General features: G+C 42.3%; 2 protein-coding genes across 2 annotated transcripts in view; both read left to right on the plus strand.

The window, feature by feature from the left end:
* The first annotated feature begins 337 nt into the window (after positions 1 to 337).
* ADIG (adipogenin) lies at positions 338 to 4,620 on the plus strand. The gene is made up of 3 exons (XM_026697599.2): positions 338 to 494; positions 2,638 to 2,930; positions 4,296 to 4,620. Exons 1-3 carry the CDS (start codon positions 368 to 370, stop codon positions 4,314 to 4,316), a joined length of 441 nt encoding a protein of 146 aa, XP_026553384.2. The 5' UTR covers positions 338 to 367; the 3' UTR covers positions 4,317 to 4,620.
* A 1,599-nt stretch (positions 4,621 to 6,219) lies between these two features.
* The window catches only part of ARHGAP40 (Rho GTPase activating protein 40), a 76,886-nt gene continuing 58,310 nt past the window's right edge, over positions 6,220 to 24,795 (plus strand). Inside the window, exon 1 of the mRNA XM_026697603.2 lies at positions 6,220 to 6,772. The gene's annotated coding sequence lies outside the window, so the exon portion shown is untranslated. The remainder of the gene's footprint in view (positions 6,773 to 24,795) is intronic.

Raw genomic sequence — 24,795 nt, forward strand, 5'->3', positions numbered from 1 at the left:
CTCAGCTGCTTAAGCAGGTTTTTTTTTTAAAAATGACCTTTATATTTAAATGTGATACAGTAGTTCTGTAAAAATGACCTTATGGCAAAAATATTGCTTATCTTTATTTTTCTGTTTCAAATTAAAGTACAAGATATAAGGTGTATTGCAGTTTCTCGAATTATCGTCTAATCTGTAACATTCCCCTCTTAATAGGCTTAAAGCCAGTTTTTTTTAAAAAAAATATCAGCTATGTTGGAATGATAGCATAGCTGCTTTGTGATTCAAGTCATGATGTAGTAAAAGAGGGTAGTTACATAAAGGTATTTAGTGTCACACAGCAAAAACTAAAGTCATGCGCACAGTTCAGCTGGATTTTGAACCAAAAATGAAGTATCCCCTAGTTCCTTTAATTAATGATCTAACATTTCCTTTTCTCTTCTTCTGGTTTTGTTTGCCTTTTGGGATACTATTGATCTTACTGATTTTTTGGTTTCAACATCTACTTAATGAAGGTAAGCCATATTGCACTACAATTTTTACAGTTTTCATTTAATGTGACTTGTAGGAATTATGTGGGTTGTAGCACAAAGTATCTAGGAATTGTCAGGATGGGGATAGATATTATAAATTGCTTTTTATATCCCATGATATCCAAATATTAGCATGGTTGAAAAGTTAGCACTATGTCTATTTGAACAGGATCTGCTTCACTTAAAAATGGAGATATGTAGTAGATAAAACCCAAAATATTTAGAGTTTTCTAATGTCATTTAAGCAAAACTGATCAAGACTGACTCAGGCCTCTCCACCAGTTGGGGACTGCACTGAAATAAGGTCAATGCCATTCCCTGTATCCTAATGATACTATAGGAAGCTGAGATGAGTAACTCTTGGTTTATGCTCCAGAGGAAATACTGTGGAAATGTGAAGGCAATATTTGCAGTGTTTTTTTTTTGGAGCTGCAGATTAAGTCGCTTTTGTGTGCAATATTTCATTTTATTTTTTTTAACCATACCTTCCCCCCCCCCCGCCCCGACTTTTTATTTAAAGTTTTGTTGTTCTTGACATATAGCAGTTAATATTTTAAATCTGGTTGTTCCTTGTTATGAAAAGAATTCCCTATAAGGAAAGCAATGGGAAAGAAGGGGCAGCTAGTTGCTGTTATTAGCTCATCTTGGTTGGACAGCTGGAGGAAGTTCTGGTTGTTGGAAAATAAGGATAGCCAGGTGTTATGCAGCTGGTTATGATTGTGTGTGCATGTTTATGTCCAAGATCGGTCATGTAAAAGGAATAGGAGTTACATAGGCTTGATATACTAGCTTTTAACTAGGTTTAAGTTGTTGGTGTTTTTTAACTATATTTATCACACAAGAAGAAAGATCTTGGATGACTGCAGTTTGTTAAACGGATTGAACAGAAGGGTGTTGTGCTTTTAGGCTGTGTCCAAACACAACTTCAGTTGCTCCCATATTGTAAATTGACAGATTCACCATTTGGTAGACCTGTTAATGCAGGTTAAGACCCTTGGGATCCCATGGCTAATTGCTCTAGAACAAAAGCTACTAAAATTGTACTTTACTATCCAAACCGTCAGTGGAGGCACATTTGAGTGCCTCTTAGTTACAAGCCAGTTTAGTTAACTGATTAAAACACTAGGCTGAAAACTAGGAGAGTGAGTTCTAGTCCAACTCATAGGTGTGGCTACAACACATAGGCATGAAAGCCAGCTCAGTGACAGTTAGTCATACTCAGTCCAACTCACTTCACGGGATAGTTGTGGGAAAATAGGAGTAATAGGTATGTTCACTACCTTGAGTTATTTATGAAAATAAAGACCCTATGTAAATAAAAATGTCAATTTTACATACTTAGAAATATACCAGTTTATTTGAGGATATGAAGTAATCATCCCACTATATTATCGCTTGGAAATGCATATGCTGCTATCAGAATAAAACTCCTTTTTGCAACATATAAAGTTTGGAATGGTGCTATTCCACCACAACTCCAGATCTATTACTGGTCTGTGTTATCAAATGCAATATTTTACAATATAAAGAAATACGCTGCTAATTTTCCACATAGGGGAACTAGTAGATTCAATTGGTGTCATACAAAATATACACATGGGTTTTTCTTATTCACAAATCTAACTATAAAGCATTTTGAATGACTTTATGAAAAAGGTAAGTCAGCAGCATTTCCTCTTGAATAATGGCAAATGTCTTGATTGCCCTTCTCAGCATGTGTAAATAACCTTCTTCAAAACATCAATCATAATTAGCAATCCCTATCCAATATTGAGTATTATGAAGTTGCCTTCTTCACGAAATGTTTATTCAGATTTTTCACTGTTATTAAACTCAAATGTTAACATGCTAAAAACAATTATAGAAATTGCCTCTCATTGGAGCAAGAAAGATTTCATGCATTAGAAAACAGATCAGGAATCTAATTTAGTTTTTGATTTCCATCTTTGATAAATAACAATTGTCTGCTTTATATATCCATGTTATGCATTTTAAAAATCCAAAATGTACTGTAGGTACAAAATCTTGTTTAGCTGTTACACCTTCTGTATCTAACCAAAAGGCCTTTATAGCTTGTTTTCTTTCCCCATTGTATTGATATAAAATCCTGATATTTATATTTTAGTTGAAGTTCCCATTACTAAAGAAATAAAGATGCCACCCTGTGATGATCCTGATGGGAATACTGACCTCAAATCTGAACATGAATCCAGTGGAAATAACAGCCGAAGCAAGTGCAGAAAAGCCTTAAAATTTGATATGAACTTGACTCCAGTGTTGGAAAAATTGGGCTGCAGACCTGCTCACTTGAGTTCAAAAGAAACAGAGAAAAGCCTGTCTGCCTGTATTTCACAGCAACTAAACCAATGTGGCAGACAGTATTGTTCTGAGAAGGATTTGATGTGCAATACACCTGTGGTAAGTAAAAGGACCTACTTGTAGTATAAGAGTAATAATGTTTCTGTCTTTACTAGGTCCGTAGAAGAAAAGGATCTGTCTGATGTATGCCATTAAAGTAGGGCTACATGAAAAATCCCTGAGCAAAGTAAGGCAGAGCAGTCCTGATCCCTTTTTAACTAGGTTGGAAAAATTAGAGCCCTGGGTATCTCTTTTTCTCAGCAACTTGCATTCTATACATAAGTGACAGATTACCTTCCACTCATCCATTATAACTTGGCTCAGATTTACTGACTCATGATCAGCAAATAGTTCTGGTCAATATTTAGTTCTAGAACTTGGTGGCTAATGTTGTCTAAAGAGATTATAGTCTCACCATATAACCCAGAGTAGGGGTCTCTGACCTTGGCAACTTTAGGACTTGTGGACTTCAATTCCCAGAGTTCCTCAGCCAGCAAGCTGGCTGAGGAACTCTGGGAATTGAAGTCCACAAGTCTTAAAGTTGCCAAGGTCGGAGACCCCTGACCCAGAGCATGCATAGTTGCCATTTTTTAAAAAAAAGTACTGCACATGGCTCTAATACAATTTTGTTCAGTTTTCAGTTGTTTTTGGCTCATGCTGGACTTAAGAAAAACAATTTTTCAAGGTTTGTCATTTCTATAGTTATTGGAAGAATTAGTAATTACATCTGTGCTATAATTCATTTCAAAGGGTATAAAAGTTTAGTGCTGGGTTTACACATTCCCTGCAGCCAGACATGAGCAATATCTGAGAAACTGGGACCCATTTCAGCCTCTCAATTTTTTGGAGGGATCCTTTTGAGTCTTTGTTTTACCTTTGAAGGAGGGGAGGAGTTAAGACAAGAAAGCAAAAGCACTATTGCTACCATTCTGAAATCCCCTGAAACCAAGATATTGTTGGTATGATCTTCTACACACCTTTGAGAGCAACAGATGGCATACTGGGGAACTCTGCGCATGTTACCTGATTCTTAGCTTAGTCATGGTATATTAACTAAGTCAATTGCCTAGATTCTCATAACATACTATAACAGAACCACACAAACAACGCTATGGCTTAGCATAGCATGGGAATAAAAATGTTTACATAGATAACGTGTCTAGAGTTCTGCTATACCAGGGGTGTCAAACTTACGGCCTGCGGGCCAGATGCTGGCCCTGCCCCCCCCGCTCAGTTTACCAAAGGGGAAAAAAGTCCTGATACGTCATGTGACAGCACTGTGACTATGTGAGTTTGACACTCCTGTGCTATATTGATTGATCTGTGTATTGGCTTAACTGTCAGTAATATCAATGGGAGACAAATTTGTAAATGTTTCTTAACTGGATTTTTTATTTAACTTCTGAGCTCTGTCTCTCTTTTTAGCCTTCTTCACTAGTTGCTTGAGATTTCCAACGTTCTGTGGATGCAGCTACTCTCTTCATCCCTGGTTGCTCATATTTTCAGCTCCTTATCTGCTGGAGGGAAAAGCCTGTTGAAATCATGTTTTCCTTAAAAAAAGAAATTGCCATCTGTCATCTCTTGCAAGGAAGAGAGGGGCTAATGCCATCTATGGGGATAATTAAAATATAGCTGTTCCACCAAAGATGGATGTGTAGCAATTCTTTGGTTTATCCTGTTGCTAATTTCAGGTGTGCTATTTTTTTGCTTTATCATTTAGATTTTCTGTACACAAATTAAAACATTAAAGTGTTTCCTTGTTCTTGAATTAGGGTATTATTCTTAAATGATATTTGAATATATAAAAACAAAAGTATTCCTTTATATGTATCAGCTTAACAATTCTGCTTTCTTAGAGAATACAAAGAAATGTTGTCCTGGGACAACATTTAACAAATAATTACTATTACAATGTAAATGCAAAAATGTTTTAAAATGGTAATGGTGAAAGTTAATTACAGATAATTACTTATATAGATAATGCCTCTTAAGACTAAAAACAGAAGAAATGCCAGTCATTGCTAAATTATAATAACTCCCAGCATCCAATGCCAATTGGACAAATTTGCTGGGATTGCTGGGAGTTATAGTGCAGCTCCTTTTGAAGACATTTCTTAAATTCTAAGTGGTTATAAGGTGATTTTTTTTCCTTTTGCTTTTTGTTATAACCAAGAATATTTAACTGATATAAAGAATCCCATCATTTTATCCAAAGGCCTAGGACTATCTTAAAGCAACAGACCATTTAAATAAACTCGGTTAAATAAGCCATGTATCAGAATCTCAGAGCTGGTTAACCTCAGTCCTAAGCATGAATGTGAACCATTGAATCTGTGCATCTGTTCCTCCTCATTGAAATGAACAGGGTGGGAGGTCTTTCCCTTTGGGGAAACTTTCCACAAAGTAATCTTGTCTCTGGACAAATGTTTCTGTCACGTCTTAGTGTATAATTTCAGGTATAATGTGGCTCAATTAACTAACAGGTATTCCTTGATTTACAATGCACTTAGTCACTTCAAAATTACAACAGCACTGAAAAATGTGACTTACGATCATTTTTCACAGTTATGACCTTTCTGGCATCCCCATGATCATGTGAAGAAAATTCAGATGCTTGGCAACTGGTTTATATTTATGACCATTGTTGTGTCCCAAGGTTACGTGATCCCCTTTTGTGATCTTCTGACAAGCAAAGTCAATGGGGAAAAGTCACTTAACAACCGGGTTACTAACTTATCAGCTGCAATGATTCACTTAACAATTGTGGCGAGAAAGGTCATAAAATGGGACAAATTCACTTAACAAATTTTTCACTTGACAATAGAAATGTTGGTCTCAATTGCAGTCCTAAGTCGAGGACAACCTGTACTTAAAATTATTTTCCCCTAACACCAGCTAATGCAAACCTAATATGTCATAACAAGCTATGACAATAAAAGTGGGAATTTGTGTGCAAGCAGAAGAAACATGAGTTGAATATTGATTCTGGAAGACAACTTATTGGAAGTTATTTAGAAAAATCCATAAAACATTTAGCTCATCTCTTGAATGTACATTTATTTGGGGTGGTGGTGGTTGATGTTTCAGAGAGAGGGTGCCACCATGGAGAAGGCCCTTCTTCTGGGCTCTATCTCCCTAGACTAGGGTGTGAGTGGCAACATTTCCTGCTTCCCCGATCTGATGGATCTGGTAGATATGACCTGCAAGAGTCTTCTTTCAGTCATTATTCTTTCAGTCATAAATCCTTCCATTCTCCATCAATTAGTTAGAACTGGAGAAGCTTCTTGGTTAGGAAGCTAAACGTTTTCAAAGGAAAAAAACTCCACGATTGTCCAGTTGCCTTTAAAAAAAAAAAAGAAGCACCTTTGGGTCACTTTAATGGTACTTTAAGCGAACTCCTTGAAGGGACTTTTTCCGCCAACGCTGTAGTCCACTGTAATCTTATCCCGCATCCTTCGCAACTATTTCAGCTTCAAAGAAGAAGTTTCTTCAATGGAAATTGCTATATTTCAGCCTTACTCTGGGTTCATATCCAGCGGCAATGGTTCTCAAAGCATGTCCTAAATTGCAGATGTACAAACCCCACGGCATCGTGGGCACAAGGCAGGCTATTCCTCTTTCCGTTTTCCAGGGCTACTTTCCTTTCTCTCTGCCGAGGACTTAAACTCCCCCCAATCCATCCGCGGGCTCCGCCCCCGGCTCCATTCATAGGCGACCTCGCAAAGCAAAACGCCTCGCACCAGCTGGAGCAGGAGGCGGGGGAGTGGCCGGTTGCTTCGGCTGCTTTTCGCTGCAGTGCCCGCGTTCGTTCGTCCGGCTGGAGCGGAATCGGCCGGGGTCTTTGTTCTTTAGAAGTGCTTCATCGGGGGCGAGGAGGGGACGAGAGAGGGAGCCGTTTGAAGGTGGGTGGAAAAGCTGCTTCCCCGATCCTCGTCCCATGCCAAGAAAGGGGAAGCCGCGGGCTTTTAGGCTTTGCGCCCTTGGTTGCCTGGCTAAGACGGGAGGCAGGAGGAAACAGACAGCCCAAGTTTTAGCAGCTTCTCTTGGTACACCTTGAAAGTGTCGCAATGAAAAGAGAAGGTTTCCTCCAGTTCTCGTGCAAGCGTCGCTTTTGCGAGGAGCAAGCAGCCCGGATTTAAAGGGCTGCTTTCCTAAACCAGACGCCAGGCTTCCAAAGAGCAGGAACCGTCCCCGAGTAGAAGCGACCCGAGTTCCTGAAGGGGAAGGAAAAAGTTGTGTGGTCGGTTACTCTAGTGCTAGTTATAGAGCGCAATAGAAGTAGAAGTAGACTAGTAGTAGTAGTAGTAGTAGTAGTAGTTCCCTGGATTAGCGGGAGGGAGGGGGACTCCTACACTGGGAAAGCGGAACGAGTTGCTGCTGGTATTCCCCTTGCAGTATTTTTTTAAAAAATTTCCACCCTATGGGGGGTTTGTATGCTGCTCGCCACAGGTCACTTGTGGCGAAGAATTGCCAGCGCAATGTAATAACAGGAGCCTTGCGGGTTTCCTCGGGAGTAAGACGCGCCTGTGTTGGAAAAGTTCACGCTCCGAGTAAGTTCAACTCTGGAGCGCGCGAGCAAGTTTCTTGGTTTTTCCAACCTTTTGCCATTATGTCTACGGGGAGATTCTCAACCATCCCGATCCCAAAGGCGCTTTTTCCAAAAGGCGAGTAGGCTTTCTTAGGGTTTTTTTTCCCCTCCCTTTGAAAACGTTTCGCTTCTCATGCAAATAAATAGAAGAACTGAAAGTTTCTTGGATGAGAAGCGAAACGTTTTCAACGAAGAAAAAATAAAACCCACTCGCCTTTTGGAAAAAAACACTTTGGGGACCACTTCTTTGTGGGTAAATGTGCCTGGCATTTGAGGACTTAAAAAGGATCGTGTTTCTCTCTTGCATTCTTATATTTCGCTGCGTCCTTTGTTCAGTATATTATTGCTACTTCCATCGTCCGCTAACTGCCAGGAACCTATTACGACTTTTAAAGATTTTGTTATAGCCGCCCATTCCAAAACGCGATGTTCCACATATTTTAAAGGAATAGTCATGATACGCAAAGCAACATTAATCTCGAAGGTGGAGTTTTGCGGTTTTTGAAATGCGTTGCTGTAATCCGGAGGGGTGCATCGTATTTCCCTCTCTGCCTGTGCAAAGCATTAAGCAGCATTTTGTCGGTGTCAGCTGACAGACTGCATTGTAAATGGTGATCGGCTGCAAATGGATGAACCGTTAGTTGCTTTCCCGTTGGGCTTGCTCAAAAACACATGGTGGGTAGTTTTTTTGTTTTTGTTTTGCTTGATTGAAATAAATAGGCTTACTCAGAAGGTTGGTTGCTTCTGTGCCAGAGGCAGTCGGTTTGGAAGAGACTGGGGTTCACATTAAAAAGAATATGTCTTTTGCAAATTGCTTCTAAAATCTGGAAATCAGAGCATAATTGCTGCGGATGCTCTTTCTACTCCTGATGAAATAGGACTTGTGGACAAACCATTTTAATGCTTTTGAAAAGAGGATTCAGTCTGGTTCCTCCAGATAGATAGTTCTCAGATTTCCCAATCTGATATTAGGAAATTGAACCCAAAAATAACTTGTGCAGGGAGTTGATGATTATATTTTTATTTATTACATTTACAAATAACTCAAGACGGTGAACATATCTTAACACACCTTCCTCTTCCTATTTTTCCCATAACAACCCTGTGAAATGAGTTGGGCTGAAAGAGAGTGACTGGCCCAAAGTAACTCAACTGGCTTTCATGGCTAAGGCAAGACTAGAACTCATGATCTTTTGCTTTCTAGCTTGGTGTTTTAACCACTACTACAGCACACTGGCTCTCTTTTTTTTTTTTTTTGGGGGGGGGTTCTTCAAATTTGATAGCTTTAAGACTTGTAGACTTCAGCTCCCAGAATTCCTCTTCCAGTCATGTTAGATCAGGAATTCTGGGAGTTGAAGTCCACAAGTCTTGCCAAGTTTGAAGACCCTTGCTTTATATTACAATGTATATGAGTGTGTGTGTGTGTGTGTGTATACACATACATATACACACCAATATGTCTGTGGACACCAGTATACATGATGCAGTCTTAGATAATTTTGAGTTCCCAAAATAAAATAACAATTAGAATTTAATTTTTCAAATGGATGAAATCTCATGAGATTGCAGTAGCAGAAACATCATGCAGTTGGGGATGGGGGCAGAACTCTCCAGAAGATGTCCAGTGAGAATGCCAAACTTTTCATGAGTTCTAAGCATTGTCATGAGATTTATGATTTTCTTTTATATTATGTATCCTTGTAAACAGCTCAGAATGTTTTTGGAGCTGGACCGTCTTGAAATCTAATAAATGTATTCTTCAGGCACAATTTATCATGTACCACTGGTTGGAATCTACTGATATTTTTTATGATTGAGTTTTGTTTATTAGCATTATATTATTGCCTCTTCCTTGTTTCCTAACCAAGTTTAGTCTGGCCTATGCCTGCTGTCTTTAACATTCATTCAAAACAAAGCAAAAGTCCAAGAGGTTTTCCTGTCATCTTTTCATCTCGGAAATTTAAAGCAATGTGCCAATTGTAACAAAATACATTTTAAAATATTTTTTAAAATAATGTCAAAGTTTCAGCTGTAAAATCAGCTTCACAAAATTAGTGAAGAACTAATTTGAAGAATTATTAAAACAGAGGATGTTTTACTTCTTGACTTCAGATCCAAACATGAGTGACCAGAAGTAACCGTCGTCCTATTGGTATGCTACTTAATGGTTTTGTCTGAATTTTGTGAAATGGCAATCTAATGACCTGGTTCTGGGTTCCATGGGTACTCTTTCTGGATTACTCAATTAGCAATTAGCTGGGTTTACACAATATAATTGGGTGGTAGATTTATATGCTATACTAGACCAAAGTCTAAAGAATACATATTATAATTTTGTGCAATAATAATAAACTACTCCGGGATGGCATGGTGATGAGGGGAAAAGTTTCATTGTAATGTTTAAGCCACCGACTTGCCTTGATGTGAAATGAGCAGCAGACAAATGTAATAAAAACAAAAATTTCTACAACGGTTGTCCTGAATTACATTTTGATTTCTTGTTCTGGGTCAATAGTTCTTATTCATTCCTTGGGGGATTAGTAGTACTGTACATGTAATCCTTGTTTAGCAATTGCCTCATTTAGCAACTATTTGAAGTTATGACAGTGATAAAAAAATAACTTTGAGGTCAGTCCTCAGGAGAGCTGAGGTAAGATCGTAAGCACAGTTGTAGTTTCACTTAGCAACCATTTTTCTTAAATGAGTTGCGGGTCCTGATTGTGGCTACTAAATAAGGACTGCCTGCATTGTGTTTCAGCCCTTATCCATAAAAACTAGATTTGTGGGCGTGCTATGGTTTTTGGTATATAGAACTTAGTGGTGGCTGAATCAGCTTTTAATTTAGTTGTACGTGTTTATTGATTTGAAGGTGGGGAAGCTGGCTGGATATCAAATGAAGAACTTGCTGTGATTTCTGTGATATTGTACCTTATTACACTCTGGAAATCTATTGTTTCTTAAAAGTTTGAGAGACTAATTTGAGAGAATATGATGATTTCATCCAAATAAAATTTTCTAGGTGCATTAGTGAAAGAAGCTGAGGATAGAAAAGATATTAACTTCATTAGTATTTTGATTTTAAAAAATCAAGAAAATAATTAGTTTAATGACTTAGTCCTACACACAAATTGCAATGAAATTATACGCCCAGATCGTCACTTGAACTAAACTGTAGGTCTTTTCATAAAATGCAGGTGGTGAGAAAATATGAATATACTATGTGCATGATTTTTCTGTGAATTAGAAATGAGACAAACATTAAAGTTAAACCTAGCTTAACACATTCAATATTCTATAGATATAGCAATTTATTTGGAACTAGCTTCATAGCAAGTATTTGGATTATGAATGAAGGCGAATGTCCCAGGATAATGTTTCAGGATCCAATCTCGGTCAGTCACCGGGACCAGAGGTTTTGTCTTCCCAGCTTTCAGACTAGTGCTGGAGCCCATCTTCAGGGAACTTCTCTCCAGAAGTGTTCAGATTATTTCATGAAATATATTAATATTTAATCACGAGCCACTGTTTCTATGACGTTGAAATGATGTTATAATTTGGCAGTTCTGAAAGCACAGGATGTACTTTGTCCTTCAATTTCTCCAAGGAGCCTAGCTCTTTCACCTTGCAAACTGCATCATGGATCATTAACATTGTGATAGTTGTAACTTATTTGAAATATCTATATGGCCACCCATTTTATGAACCATACTGTCAGCTTGCAGCAACAGTTTAAAAACAATAAAAGCCAACATCCGTAACTTCAAATATCATTAATGTGCTGCCTGCTTTTTCTTTAAATAAACAAACAATGCTTTGAATTACTTAGAGATGTCAGTTTGATTAAAGCTTTCACCAGAAGGGACAGAGATAATAACTTTTAGAACAGCTACTTGAGAAAAAAAAACGTGATTGGGAGGTGCAATACATTCTTAACAAAATTTCTGAGTTATGAAGGAAAAAACGTAGTGTACTGTTTTTCCTTTCTGTTATATTACAGAAACCAAATATCTGTTGGACTGAATTGGTTGGAGATTTAGGGCTGATGAGAGGAAATACTTTTTCTCCTTAGAGCTGCTCGGATCATCCAGAGAGTGGGTGGTGCTTCAGTCTCTGCTGTTGTAGGCTGAACTTAATTCTTGAGGAACGCTCCTCCTTCCATCACGTGGCTCCATTACAGCGTTCCCCAGTTTATGCTCAGCCTTGTACAAAATAGGCAATGTTTTTTCAGTTCTCTTGGCCGTCTCAAGAAAACATTATTCTGACTGATTACCTTTCTTATCAGGTTGTATTGGTTTATTTTCCTCTTAGCCCTGCGCAGTTGGTTTTGGATTCTAAATTCCCCTGGGAAGCCTTCCCTAGCCCCAGGGGGTGCCACGGGGAAGGCTAGCTAACTTTCTAAGCTACCCCCCCACCCCTCCCCATTGCCTTTCTGCCTTTTTTTTTTGCCTTCCGTTCTGCTTAAAACGCTTTATTTGCCTTAATCGCTCGGATACGCTCCGTTCCCCGCTCCAACCAAACACCATTTTTTTGCCTCCAATTGAAGTTTGTTTGATTCTCTCTTACTCGTCCTCCCCCTGGGGCCCTTGGATTGCCCCTGGGGAGATTTCTGGCTGCTGCTAAGGAGCCCTGTAAGTCCACGTTGCAGGCAGACGCCATTTTAAGTACCGCCTCGTGGCCGGGCGCCATTTTGTTTTTTCCTCCTTATCTTTCCGATCGCTGCAGCGCGCCCGTACTCAAGCAGCAGGACCCGCAGGCCTGCTCAGAGTTTCTTAAAATCGTAAATTTACTTGTGTGTTTTGGAGGCTAGTTCTCTGCCTCCGTTTGTTGGCTTCTCCCGCAGCCTGCCTTAGCTGGCGCGGATTACCTTTCACCACTTCCACCCAGTCCCGCCTGGGAAGGCAGTCTGGTATAGGCCTAGCTTGCACCCTAAGGCCTCTGGCATTCCTTCATTGATTTGTCCACCCTTCTCTTTTTCCTCTCATTACTTCTGATATTAAAAAAAATAAATAATAGAATATAGATTCATAGATAATATTAATAATAACAATAATAAGTCTAGAGGAAAATAATAGACAGAGAAGGAATTTCTCATTTCAATAAATATAAAAAAAATAAAATAAAAAAATAAAATATAAATAAATAAATAAGAAAGGGTGGGGCGTAAAAGAATTCCTCTGGGCTCCCGGCCTTTGTTGTAGGTCGACCCCTAGGCGCGCCAACCGCCTCATTTTGATTTTTATCTTGCTCAATTATCTAAAAATGGCAGAAGGCAATCCTTTCAGAGGCCCTTCCTTGAAGGCCAAATCAAAGACCCACCATCTGCGCAGGCAGGCTAAGGAGTCCTCCAAAGCTGACCAGAGGGACGCCTTAAGACGCCACAAGGCGCTGGAAAAAGAAATCGATAGACGCACCAGGCAAACAGGCTCAGTGCCTCCTTTACCACCTTCTACTCCTTCTACCTCCACTCTACCCCCCTCCTTTAGTCCATTCCTCCCTATCCAGGCGCAGCTCGCCCTCTCAAGGTCACCAGGCTCCTGGAACACCGGCCAGAGTAACTCCAGAGGCTACCTTTATGCCCACAGCCGCCGGCCTACGCCAGGAGGAAGTTCCAGAGCAACTGAGATCCTGGATGGAGTTGGCTATCCACCAAGGAATTGCGGAAGGGCTCCAACAGATGGTCAGGCCTGGTCTACCTCCGCTGGCCACCACTTCTGAGTCTCATTCAGTAAGATCACTTCCGCTCTGACTGGAATCGCCCCAGGATCAGGTACCCCATCAGGGGGAGGTTTCCCCCTCAATAAGGGAGGAGGAGCAGGCGGAGGGGGACCTAGCTTTGTGCAGGGAGGAGGAGGAGTTTGACTTGGGGTCCCTGCAATATAACGAACCCCTTTCTGATATAGAACCAACAGAGGCAGAGATGTCCGAGGATGAGGGTCTCACCCTCGACCAACCCAAGATTAATTCGGTCTTCCACAGGGCTCAAGAACTTATCCTCCCCAATTTTTGCCCCAGGCCAACTCATGAAAGGGAGAGACTATGGCACACTCTGGACGTCAGACGTGCCTTGTGGATTTATATTAAACGCACTGAGACTTTCCGCAAGTCCGAAGCCCTGTTTATATCCTTCCAACCAAAGTCACAGGGGCTCAAGGTCCCTCCAACCACCATAGGCCGCTGGATAAGGGCGGCCATTGCCAAAGCATACCAGGCTCAGGCTCTCCAGGTACCCAAGGGTATCACGGCTCACTCCACTAGGAGTGCGGCAACTTCAGCCGCCTGGGCTACCCAGGCTCCAATAATCGACATTTGCCGGGCAGCGACGTTGGCCTCCCCGTCTCCCTTCATTAGGCATTACAGGATTGACAAGTATGCCTCAGCTGAGGCTTCTTTTGGTAGAAGGGTTCTTCAGAGGGTACTCAAGGAACCCGAGGGAACTACAGACCAGACGGTGCCCCTCCCGTAGGACAGGCCCAGCTTTGGTACGTCCCACTGTGTGGGTGATCCGAGCAGCTCTAAGGAGAATGGGCGTTGGTTCTTACCTGATACGCCATTTCTCTTCAAACTGCGAGGATCATCCAGCCCCTCCCTTATGTTTCACCGTCTGGTGGGGTCTTGTTTCGGCCAATGAACCTTTAAGTTTAGTAAGATGAGAGCACGAACTTCTAATTCCTCTCGTCTTCGCATAAACTGGGGAACGCTGTAATGGAGTCACGTGATGGAAGGAGGAGCGTTCCTCAAGAATTAAGCTCACCCTACAACAGCAGAGACTGAAGCACCACCTACTCTCTGGATGATCCTCGCAGCTCGAAGAGAAATGGCGTATCAGGTAAGAACCAACGCCCATTTTAACTTAGCATATAATTAAACTGCAGGGTTTATTTTACTATAAGATATTATAATGAGTTTAAAGGGGATTAATTAGGCTATCAGTGGCTACAAGAGATGGTAGCAATGTAATAGCAATAGCCCTTAGATTTGTATACTACTTTATAAGTAGTTTACAGAGTCAGCATATTGCGCTGAACAATCTGGGTCCTCATTTTACTGACCTCAGAAGGATGGAAGATTGAGTCAACCTTGAGCTGGTCAGGATTGAACTGCTGGCAGTCACCAGAATCGACTTGAAATACTCCTTCTAACCATGATGCTACCATGACTCTAGATTTCAAGGTATGGGTAGTCCTTGAGTTACAACCATAATGGTTATGATCCCATCAGGATCATAAATCAGGTCAGCCATGTGACTGACTTGATTTTACAACTGTGTTAAGCAAACCAGTGGTTTGCTATAGGCTGGTTTTGCCAAAATTTGGAAGTAAATGCTAAGTTTTGGCAAAACAGTTGTAAAATGTCATGTAACTGTAGGATGCTGCAAATGACTGAATATGGCCTGGTTGCTGAGCACCTGAATCGCAGTCACATGGGGGAGTGGAACTTCAAATCTGGGTTGTAAATACTCCCATTGTAACTATGAACAGTCACTAAGCAACTAGTCATACGTTATGCACAGTTGTACAAAAAGATGTAAGGGAGGAGAGAAAAGGAACTGTAAGTACCTATGTGCTAACTCCTAGATATATTGGAGCCAGCCAACCTCATTAAAATTCCAGTTACTGTCATGAAATACAGATTGAGTACATTAAGCAACGCAAGGAACAATGGTCTCTGATAGCTTCTAACAAAGTTTTGCTGAACAGTAGCAAATAATAGACTTGAGTTTTACTAGAATGTGATGTCATTTGGATTTTCAATATTAAGCTGAGTAATGCATTGAAAACACTTTTGACTCCCTTTTTAAGTATACTTTGATCATATCATTTTTGGCATTAAAAAGCCCTTCTGTTTTTTGTTTTTTTTCCGTTCAGTATCCCAACTAGAATAATAGTTCTAGGATCACTAAGCAACTACTCCCTCTGTTGGTTTGTTTCTGCTATGATTGTTTTATTTCATAAATATGGAAAGCAGAGGAAGTGCATCTATGCAATTCTGCAGTCAACTGTTAGCCTGAACTTTGTGGCTATTGTTTTCCCTATCCTTGTCATAAAACAAAATGCTTCTTGTGCATTGTCCCCAGGGGTGGAATTCTGCCGGTTCTGTCTGGCTCTGTAGAACCAGTAGCTCTGAAGAGCAGCAGACATAGAACCAGTTCTATGTCTGCTGCTGTTTTGGCCCACCCGCCTGCCTGGGCTCTTACCTGACCTTTATTTCCTGCTTTTTCAACCTCAGCTGCCATGCAAGGCACAGCTGCAGTTGAAAAAGCAGGAAAAAAGTGCTTTTTCAAATGCTTCCTTGCCTGCAGCACTGCTCAGCTGTCCAGGCAGCAAGCTGACAAAGACTTACATGTGCATGCAGCATGCAAGGAAGCACATCGTAAATCACCGAACCGGTAGTTAACCCTGTCGGATCCCACCCCTGATTGCCTCCCGCCTTATGTTATAGTGCATTTAAAGAAGGCTAATTGAGTGGTGCAGGGGCCTAGAGGTGGATCTCTTGCCTCACAATCGGGGCTGTGAGTTCAATCCTAGGTAGAGGCAGATATTTATCTCTCTGGGCACAATGAGTATATATCTGCTGAACAAAACTCTGCATTGATTACAAGAAGGGCATCCGGCCATCAAACACTCTGCTAGCTCCATTCAGTTCCCCAGACTCCACCCCGTAAGGGATTATGAGATGGTTAAAAGATGATGATTTAAAGAAGGCTAATTGCATTTATTTATTTGTATCTCACCTTTTTATACTCAAGGTGATAAACATGTTTAATACTCCTTCCTCCTCTTCTCTCACCCACAACATGGGATGGAATGGGTTGGGTTGAGAGAGAATAACTGGCCCAAAGTCACCCAGCTGGCTTTCATGGTCAAAACAGACTTTGAACTTGGTGTCTCCTGGTTTGCTTTCAAAAATTTGCTTTCAGATTCTCCAGCCTAATTTTTCAAGCCTAATTTACAACTAGATAATTATGCTTCATTGCCTGCTCTCTCCTTTCTCTGAGTCACTTGAAAGATAACAGCAGTGGCTTGTCACTGAGAGTTTGGCAACATATAGATTTTAATACATTATTATTAACTTTAACATGAACTTTTTCTCGTATCGAAAATGTTTGTAATCGGTAATGTTATCTTAACATCTGTATACATCTCAAAACCTAAAACCTATAACTACTTCTATTTAGAATTAAAGGCTAAAGTTACTGCCAATCTGTCTTTCTCAAGCTGGTGGCAGCAATTTTGGGTGGATAGAATTTGGTTTTCCAGTTGCTTACTGGATAGGCAAGTCCCAAAGTCATCTCTAATCACACTTCTCTGGATCGTGCCATGCTCTGCTTTGGTGGTCTTCGGGCACCTCTTGAACAAACAATCCAAATGTAGGTTATAACCCCCCAGTCCATCTCAAAACCATCAGCCAACATTGTTCTTTACTGAAATGAGATCTTCGAGAGTCTAGCTCCATCTTAAGTGGCCAACCACTACAAATCCTACAAGTTTTTGTTTCCAAAATTCCTTCTCATTTTTTAACAGTCTGTCTTCCTTTCCCTGTTCGGCAGGCCCATATCTTACTCTGTGAAGAAATTTACCTATGGGAAACTAAGCTGTGTCCTATTTTAAGATTTTTTTTCCTTATCGCACTAGTATATGCTGTATTTGATTTTCTTGTTTGTGATTCTGTAACAGTTTCAAAGTCTACTTCCTGTAGACTTGCACAATTACAAAGCCTCCCCAAAACAAAGACAGTTGCTAATATGTACTCCAATTAGCAAGGTATTCTGCGCTGTACTACAGCATTTTTGGGTGTAAAAATAGAGTTGCGTATGATAATATTCTCCAAGTTAATGTTCATTGGCAGTAGTGGAGGATGCTGTATTATTGCTGATGCTGATTGAAGCATTAAATTTAGCCTTTGTACGTGGAAATGTGGAAGAAGCGATAACATCTTGTCCTTCACCTCTAGAAGCAAAGTATCTTAAACCCATGCAATCCTTATTTGTAATGGGTGTCCTTCTGATTCCTGTTATACTTTCCCCACTAAAATTGGTTTTCTGATTACATTTGTAAGACTACCTTCATGGAAGTTTTCTGATATTCAGATATCATTAATTTGTTTATGTAAACATTCTCCTGCAAGTAATTTTGTGAAGCCTTAGCTCTCTGGGGAAGGTTCTAATGCTGGGAAAGGAAAAGAAGAGGACAAAACCAACAGTTTGAATGATTGTTGTAGGACAATGTATGCGCTCAATTACTTTGCAGATGAGTGCCCTGCTAGAAGCCCTGAAAGATTAGGTTATATGTAGATTACCATGGAGAAAAACTTATCTGGTCGCTATGAGTTGACAATTATTTGATGGTATGTAGTAAGTTGCAATGAGAGCTAGGGTGGTATAGTGCAGGGGTGTCAACTCAAGGCCTGTGGGCCAGATCTGGCCCACAGGGTGCTTAGATCAGGGCTACCTTGAAACAGCAAAGGACCAGCGCATGGTGCCTCAGCCAGAAAAAATGGAACTTGGGAGGGCCACACATGTCCCTCCCAGACTCCATTTTTGGCCATGATGGCCTCCTGCTGCTCGCTGCCAGTGTAAACAGAGCCCGGGGGGCCATATGTGGTCCCCCGAGTTCTGTTTTTGCTGGAAGGAGGCTGCAGGAGGCCGCCATGGCTGAAAACAGAGCTTGGGAGTCAGTTTTCGCTGGCAGAGCACTTGGGCCACCACAGGCGACACAAGTGACATTGAAGTGGACAGGCCCACCCTGGCCCCCTGAGGTCAAACACAGCCCTGAAGCAGCCCTCAGTGAAATTGAGTTTGCCACCCCTGGTGTGGTGGTTATGGCCCTGGACTATTGATTGGGAAACTGAGTACTCGTTCTACCTTAGATACAAAACCAGCTGATGACTTTGGGGCCAGCACCTTCTCTCAGCCTTAAGAAAAGGGCAGTGGTAAACCATTTCCAAAAATGTCACTAGCAAAACCTGTGCGACTTGTTCAGGCAGTTACCAGGATTTTTTTAAAATACTTTTTTTAAAATACTTATGTGTCTACATTCTCTAGCAATAGGAATTTCAGAGTCTAGATTCACTGTGATGCATCAAACCAAATATTTCTGTTGTTAGCTAATTAGCTTTATTTCCAATTGTGGTTTTCTCACAAAACCTTTTATCTGTCATATGACAACCACTGAAGAATGACTATCCTAGGCAATCATATAATTTCATATGAATGTTGTGTCACTTTATTAGGAAGCATGATAAATTGATCACTTGATCGTTCCCTCCTGTGTGATCATTTGATCTTTTCTCAGAAAACAAAGACCTTCCTCCGCCTTTTAAAAAATCCACTGAGTGAAAGAAGAAGAAAATGCAGTTCAATGGAATATAGAAACTTAACAAAGGCCACTTCCAAGAAGAGCGAAAGAAAGGAAATGGAAGGGGTGTTAGTAGACTTACCAGTGAACGCACTTTCTAGACACGCTGTGATAGACTCCACAATTGGGTATAACTCCACCCTCTTATGAGATGAGATGAGTCTGCCACTATAAAAGGTTCGCCTCTGCTGAGAGCCCCAGCTTTTCTGGCGAAGTATCTTGACAGACTAGGATTGTTTCTATTCTATAAACAAATAGAATGAGCATACAACCACCCCCCTACCTGAGAATACTAGACCAGACAGCCACAGGATGGGGCTGGACTCTCTCGCAGCGTGTCTAGAAAGGGCGTTCACTAGTAAGTCTACCAACACCCCTTCTCCATTATGCTGCTCCAGAGTCCAGCATTGGGACATACCAAAGCCTGCATGTCTAAGGGAGGGACTCAGCTGGTCCTCTTAATCCGACCCTGGAACCACCCGCTGGAGTACCCTTTGTCCAAATGCAGCCTGTACAGATGCAAAGGAGTCCAGCCGGTAATGTCGGACAAACGGGGAAGGCGAGGTCCATGTAGCAGCTCTACAAATTTCTTCGATCGGAGTCTGCATGGCCCAAGCTGCCAAAGTCGCTGCGCTCCAGGTAGAGTGTGCAGTCAGTTTCTTGGGAGCTGGCAAGCCAAGAGTTTCATATGCAGTAGAAATGCATGCTCTGATCCACCTACTCAACATGGGAGATGAGGTCTTAGACCCCAAGGAGACAGGTTGAAAAGACACAAACATTGAATTAATTTTTGCAAAAAGGTGCAGTTCATTTGATATAAATCCTGAGTCCCCTTTTCACGTCCAATGTGTGCCACTGATGTTCCAATACATGTTGGGGTTTGGGACAAAAGCAGGGAGAACAATGTCTTGAGCCCTGTGAAATCAAGAGTTAATTTTTGGTACAAATGAAGGGTCTAGATGCAAAACCACCTAGTTGTCATGAAACATACACAAATCTGGCCTTACCGAAAGGGCAGCTAATTCAGATACCCTCCTGGTGATGTAATAGCCACCAAGAAGGATACCTTCAGAGTTAAAATATGGAGACCTACCATTCGTAAAAGCTCAGAAGGAGGGCCTGAGTGAGCTTGGAGAACCTTAGGCAAGTCCCAAGTGGGATACCTATGCACAATGGGTGGTCGCAGATTTCAGGCTTCCCTCAGAAGTCTGTGGATCGAAGGGTGGTGGGAGAGGGATGTGTACCTGCCCTATGAAATTACTGAAGCTAAGGCTGCCACCTGCCTACAGAGTGTATTAGGCGCGAGGCCCTTGTCCAGCCCATCCTGGAGAAACTGAAGGATCTCTGGAACAGATGCTAAAGAGGGGTTCTGGGCTCTCTCTGAACACCAGTCACTGAATTTCCTCCAGGTGGCATCATAAAGTTGGGTTGTAGACTTTTTACATGAAGCCTGTATTGTGTTAATTACACTATCTGAAAAGTTGGCCTCCTTCAACAACTTCCACTCAAACCACCAAGCGGTCAACTGAAACCATTGGGGTTCTGGATGCAGAAGGGCCCCCTGACTGAGTGAGATCCGAGAGGCCGGGATTTTCCAAGGCCTCTGAACAGACAGCTTCACCAGGTCTGCAAACCAGGATCTCCTGGGCCAATATGGGGCCAGCAGAATCAGCTCCGCCTTTTCCTCCAACATCTTCCGTATGACTGCCAGGATGATTGGAAGTGGGGGGAAGGCATAGAGGAGACCTGGGGGCCATCTGCTCTGAAGTGCATTGGTCCCCTCCACTCCCTGGGTTGGGAACCTGGAGAAAAACCTGTTTACCTGTGCGTTCTGGGGAGTGTGAAGAGGTCCACCTCTGGAGTTCCAAAAATGTGAGACAATTCTATGAACAGGGGAGGATGGAGTCTCCATTGTGAGTGGTTGACTTGAGATCGACTCAACCAGTCTGCCTTGGAGTTGTCAACCACCAAAATACGGTCTGCCCTGAGAGACAGGAGGCTCCTCTCTGCCCATCTCCCCAGAGTTCTGCCTCCTGCATCAAAACCCTGGATCTGGTCCCTCGTCTGTTGACATGACCCTTGGCTGCTATATTGTCCGTCATGACTAGCACATGGGACCCTGACACTAGGTTCCGGAAACTTCTCAGGACGAGAAAAATAGTCCTGAGCTCCAGGAGATTGATGGGAAGGGTCCTGTCTGAAAATGGACAGTGTGCTTGGGCCATCTGGCCCTGGGCATGTGCTCCCCAGCCCAGAAGGGTGGTGTCTATGGTCACTACAATTCTGTCTCTTGATCAGGTTGATAGAGAAACCATGTTCCTGAAACACCTGCATCGTGGTTTGAAGATCTTGTTCGGCTGCCTGGATGGAGGTAGATTGAATCAGAATGTTGTCGAGGTAGCATTGGACCCTCACAGGTAAGGCTCGGAAGTGGGCTACCAATGTTGTCAGGACCTTAGTAAAAAACCTTGGTGCCAATGAAAGGCTAAATGGTAGGGCCCGATATTGGTGGTGCTCACTGCAATAAGAAAAATGGAGGAACTGGCGATGGGGAGGCCAAATTGGGATATAGAAGTAAGCCTCTGTGAGGTCTATGGAAGAAAGGAGGTCGCCCTCTCAGACGCTCTGAAGAATAGAATGTAGGGTCTGCATCTTAAAATGCCTGTATGGGATGAATTTGTTCAGAAGCTTGAGATCAAGGATTGCTCTCCACCCCCCACCCCCCAAGGCCTTCGGGATAACAAAGAGGTGGGAGTAGAAACCTGATCCCCGCTGATCCCATGGAACTCTTTCTATGGCTCTGATGTCCATCAGATGATGGATAGCTGAGTCCATCTGGGCCCGTTTAGATGTGTCACAAGAGGTAGGACAGCTGACAAAAAACGATGGAGGGGGGGAGAGAAAATTGAGTTGAAGGCCCGATATTGTACTGATGACCCAAGCATTGTTAGTTGATTCCTCCCATCTGGATTTTAAAAAGGTCAAACAACCTCCGATGAGAGGGGAGTGGATGTAGTTACTTAGAGTGCCTGAATGAACGAGTTGAAAGGGCCACTTATCCGAGAATAGTTGTTTGGGTTGACGGTCCTGCTGTTGTTCCCGACAAGGGGGATACATTGTCTGATTGCAACTGAAGCAAGGGGTGTTAACTGGCCTGAAGGTTTGCATTCTGGGGTACGTGGTGCGTTGAAAATCTGACCCTTTGGAGGAAGTAGACAGCACCTTTCTCTTATCTCGTGTTTCCACTGAACTCAGCTGCCAGTATTATTTTGTTGAGGTCCTGGTGGGACCTAACATCAGCAATGGGAACTCTGTCCTGAAGTTGACGCAACTAGTGAATAGATGACCTGGTAAAAAAGGAGGCTGCGGTGGAAGCTTTTACGGCCCAAGTTGCAGCCTGGTGTGTGCGTTTCAGAGTTTGTTCCGACTTTTTGTCCTCCTGTTGTAAAACATTCTCCAGTTCTGTAGGGGTGCCTGAGGAAGCAAAGGTGGCTACCACCAGGGAATCTACTGCTGGGACAGCTAATGCATTAGCCAAGGCGGGACCTACATTAAAGAACTTCTTGTCCTGGGAAGAAGGGTGAGGCCCTGACGGGGTTCTCACACTGGCCCTTTACTACATCCAAGAACAACAAGGGAGATGGGAGAAACTCATTTCCGACCACCAGTTTGGAGAATAGTGCGTCTCCCTGGCTCAAGGGGCCAGCCTGTGGTTTCAGGGTCACCTCTTCTTGGCTTAACTGGGCTGTAACCAGAGCCTTCTGTAGTAAGGGCCGAAACAAGGAGGGCTTAAAGATAGCAGTTGTGGACAGTTGTTCTGGTTTGGTTTCCTCTTCATCGGAGAGGAAGGAGTCTTTAATTTCCCTGTCATCCTGTCCCTCCCAGCTATAAAAATGATGAGAGGCATACATGGGTTCCGAAGTGGGAACCTCCCTCCATGGGGGAGGGTTATTCTGACTGAAGGAAGAAAAGATACCCAAGCCTCTTTCTGGGGAGTGGAGGAGGTGTTTGAGACCAATTCAGCAATGCCCTGTCTGACTGCCACCAAAACTACTTCCTGGATGTCTTGGGGCCTGTTCTCCCAGGGAGGAACTATCATTTGGGGCCCAGTCACAGAAGGGATAAGGTTAGTTTGCTCCCTAAACCTGCCTAGGGGCAAAGCCTGCTGAGGGTTAGGTGTAGCTGTGTTCCAAGTAGGTGGCCTATAAGAAGGGCCTCACAAACTCAGGTCCTGGGGATGGGCCTCATCCTGCCTTTCAGGTGACCAGTTTTGTAGATGGCTAGCCGGACCTCCATCTACCCTCTCTGTACCTGCAGCTTGTTCTTGTAATTGTTGAGCATTTTTTGTGAATTGTGTCTCTAAAGCCTCATGTCTTCTCTTTTGTGCCCTAAGTTCAGACTTGGAGGCCTTCTTGGGGGCTAGGGCCCTGGCCTTGATCTTTGCTGCGGCCTCCCTGTTGGCTGAACAGACTCATGGTCGTTTTCTTGAGAGGTCTGAATGCTCTGCATGCCTGATCGTCCTGGCTGAGCCCAATCTATTTTCATTGCTCAAGGAAGAAACACCGGAGGTGCTGTCAGGTCCTCCTGATGGTGTTTTCCGAGCGAAATGACCAGGAGAGAGACAGGATCACTGCCTTGGGACCCACTAAAAATGGCGCCTGGAGGAACTCGATCACAAAAATGGCCACCAGCCATGAGGCGAGGGGCCTTGAGGCCTTTGATGATCCCTGTTACATGTTTGAATCCCTGGGGCTTCGTGTTCTGGCCTTTGTTTGGCAATTTATAATGGCCGGATTAATATCTTCATAGAAGGAAGATTGCCCCTCCTATCGATGTAGCAGTAGAAGGGAGGTTGGTTGGGATTGGGCCTAATCGCTGCAAGACCATGAGGTATCATAAAACTTTGATAGTTTATGGCCTAATAAATCTCTGGAAGACTTGTGCAGCCTCAGGAGGTTTTTACAAGCTGTGAGGCCCAGGGAAAAGCTGTGTAGGAGGCTGTTGTGATGTTAATTAGCCTCTAGCAAGTCTGAGGGAGGTTCCATGGCGTTTTGGCCAATCGCACTTACTGTCTATGTGTCAATGCCTTGCTGAGGCAGCTGGCAACTCTTTGTGAGCGAAGCTCTACAAGAGCCCCGAGAGCTTCTCTCGATCTTGATGATTCTTTTTATTCAATGCTTTTGTCTTGAGGAATGCTAATTAACTCAGAGTCCAGAGACAATAGCTCATATGTCCAAGAGCTGAGTCGAAAAGCTGGGGCTCTCAGCAGAGGCTAGCCTTTTATAGTGGCAGACTCAGTTTATGTCATAAGAGGGCAGAGTTATACCCAATGTTGGACTCTAGAGCAGCATGACGGAGAAACTGACAGCCATCATTTAACTTTTAATCTGAGAGAGGTACAGGAAGATGTGTTCAGCGCCTACAGTTGGGACTGGCAACTTGGTTATTTAAGCAAGGTCATAAATTCAAGGATAATACAAAGTTGCTCATTTCTGTCATAATTGCAAATAGCTGTGAAATAAGACAGTTGCAAATGAGGACTATCTGGTGATAAAGTTAAACTATTTTGATAACCATTATTTTTTTCTACAAAAGTCAACTTTTATTTTGTTGAGAATTGCTAATGACTTCTAACTTGAAATTTAGAGGATTATTGTTTATATACTGCTTTAGTATTAGCTTTAACAAGTCTGTGTGGAACAGGTGGAAAAAATGTATACAAATAGTCCTCAGTTTACGACAACAATTGGCCCCAAAATTTTCTGTTGCTGATTCACAGTTGTTAAGGGAATTTTTCCCCATTTTTACAATCTTTTTTGCCAAAATTGTTAATTGAATCATAAGTGAATATGGATTCCCAATTGACTTAGCTTGTTGGAAGGTCACAAAAGGTGATCACATGATCCTGGGATAATGCAGCCTTCATAACAGTTGCCAATCATCCAAAATTTTGATCATGTGACCCTGGGATGCTGCAACAGTT

Source organism: Pseudonaja textilis, chromosome 3 (assembly GCF_049901715.1).
Source record: "Pseudonaja textilis isolate UNSWEBS1 chromosome 3, rPseTex1.2, whole genome shotgun sequence".
Taxonomy (NCBI): domain Eukaryota; kingdom Metazoa; phylum Chordata; class Lepidosauria; order Squamata; family Elapidae; genus Pseudonaja; species Pseudonaja textilis.

What these genes read in the sequence shown, in the direction of transcription:
- ADIG (XM_026697599.2), top strand. Translation starts at nt 368, where the DNA reads ATGAAGTATCCCCTAGTTCCTTTAATTAATGATCTAACATTTCCTTTT. An exon ending in TCAACATCTACTTAATGAAG is followed by an intron (nt 495 to 2,637) that starts GTAAGCCATATT and finishes TTTATATTTTAG; the next exon opens with TTGAAGTTCCCATTACTAAA. An exon ending in TGATGTGCAATACACCTGTG is followed by an intron (nt 2,931 to 4,295) that starts GTAAGTAAAAGG and finishes CTCTCTTTTTAG; the next exon opens with CCTTCTTCACTAGTTGCTTG.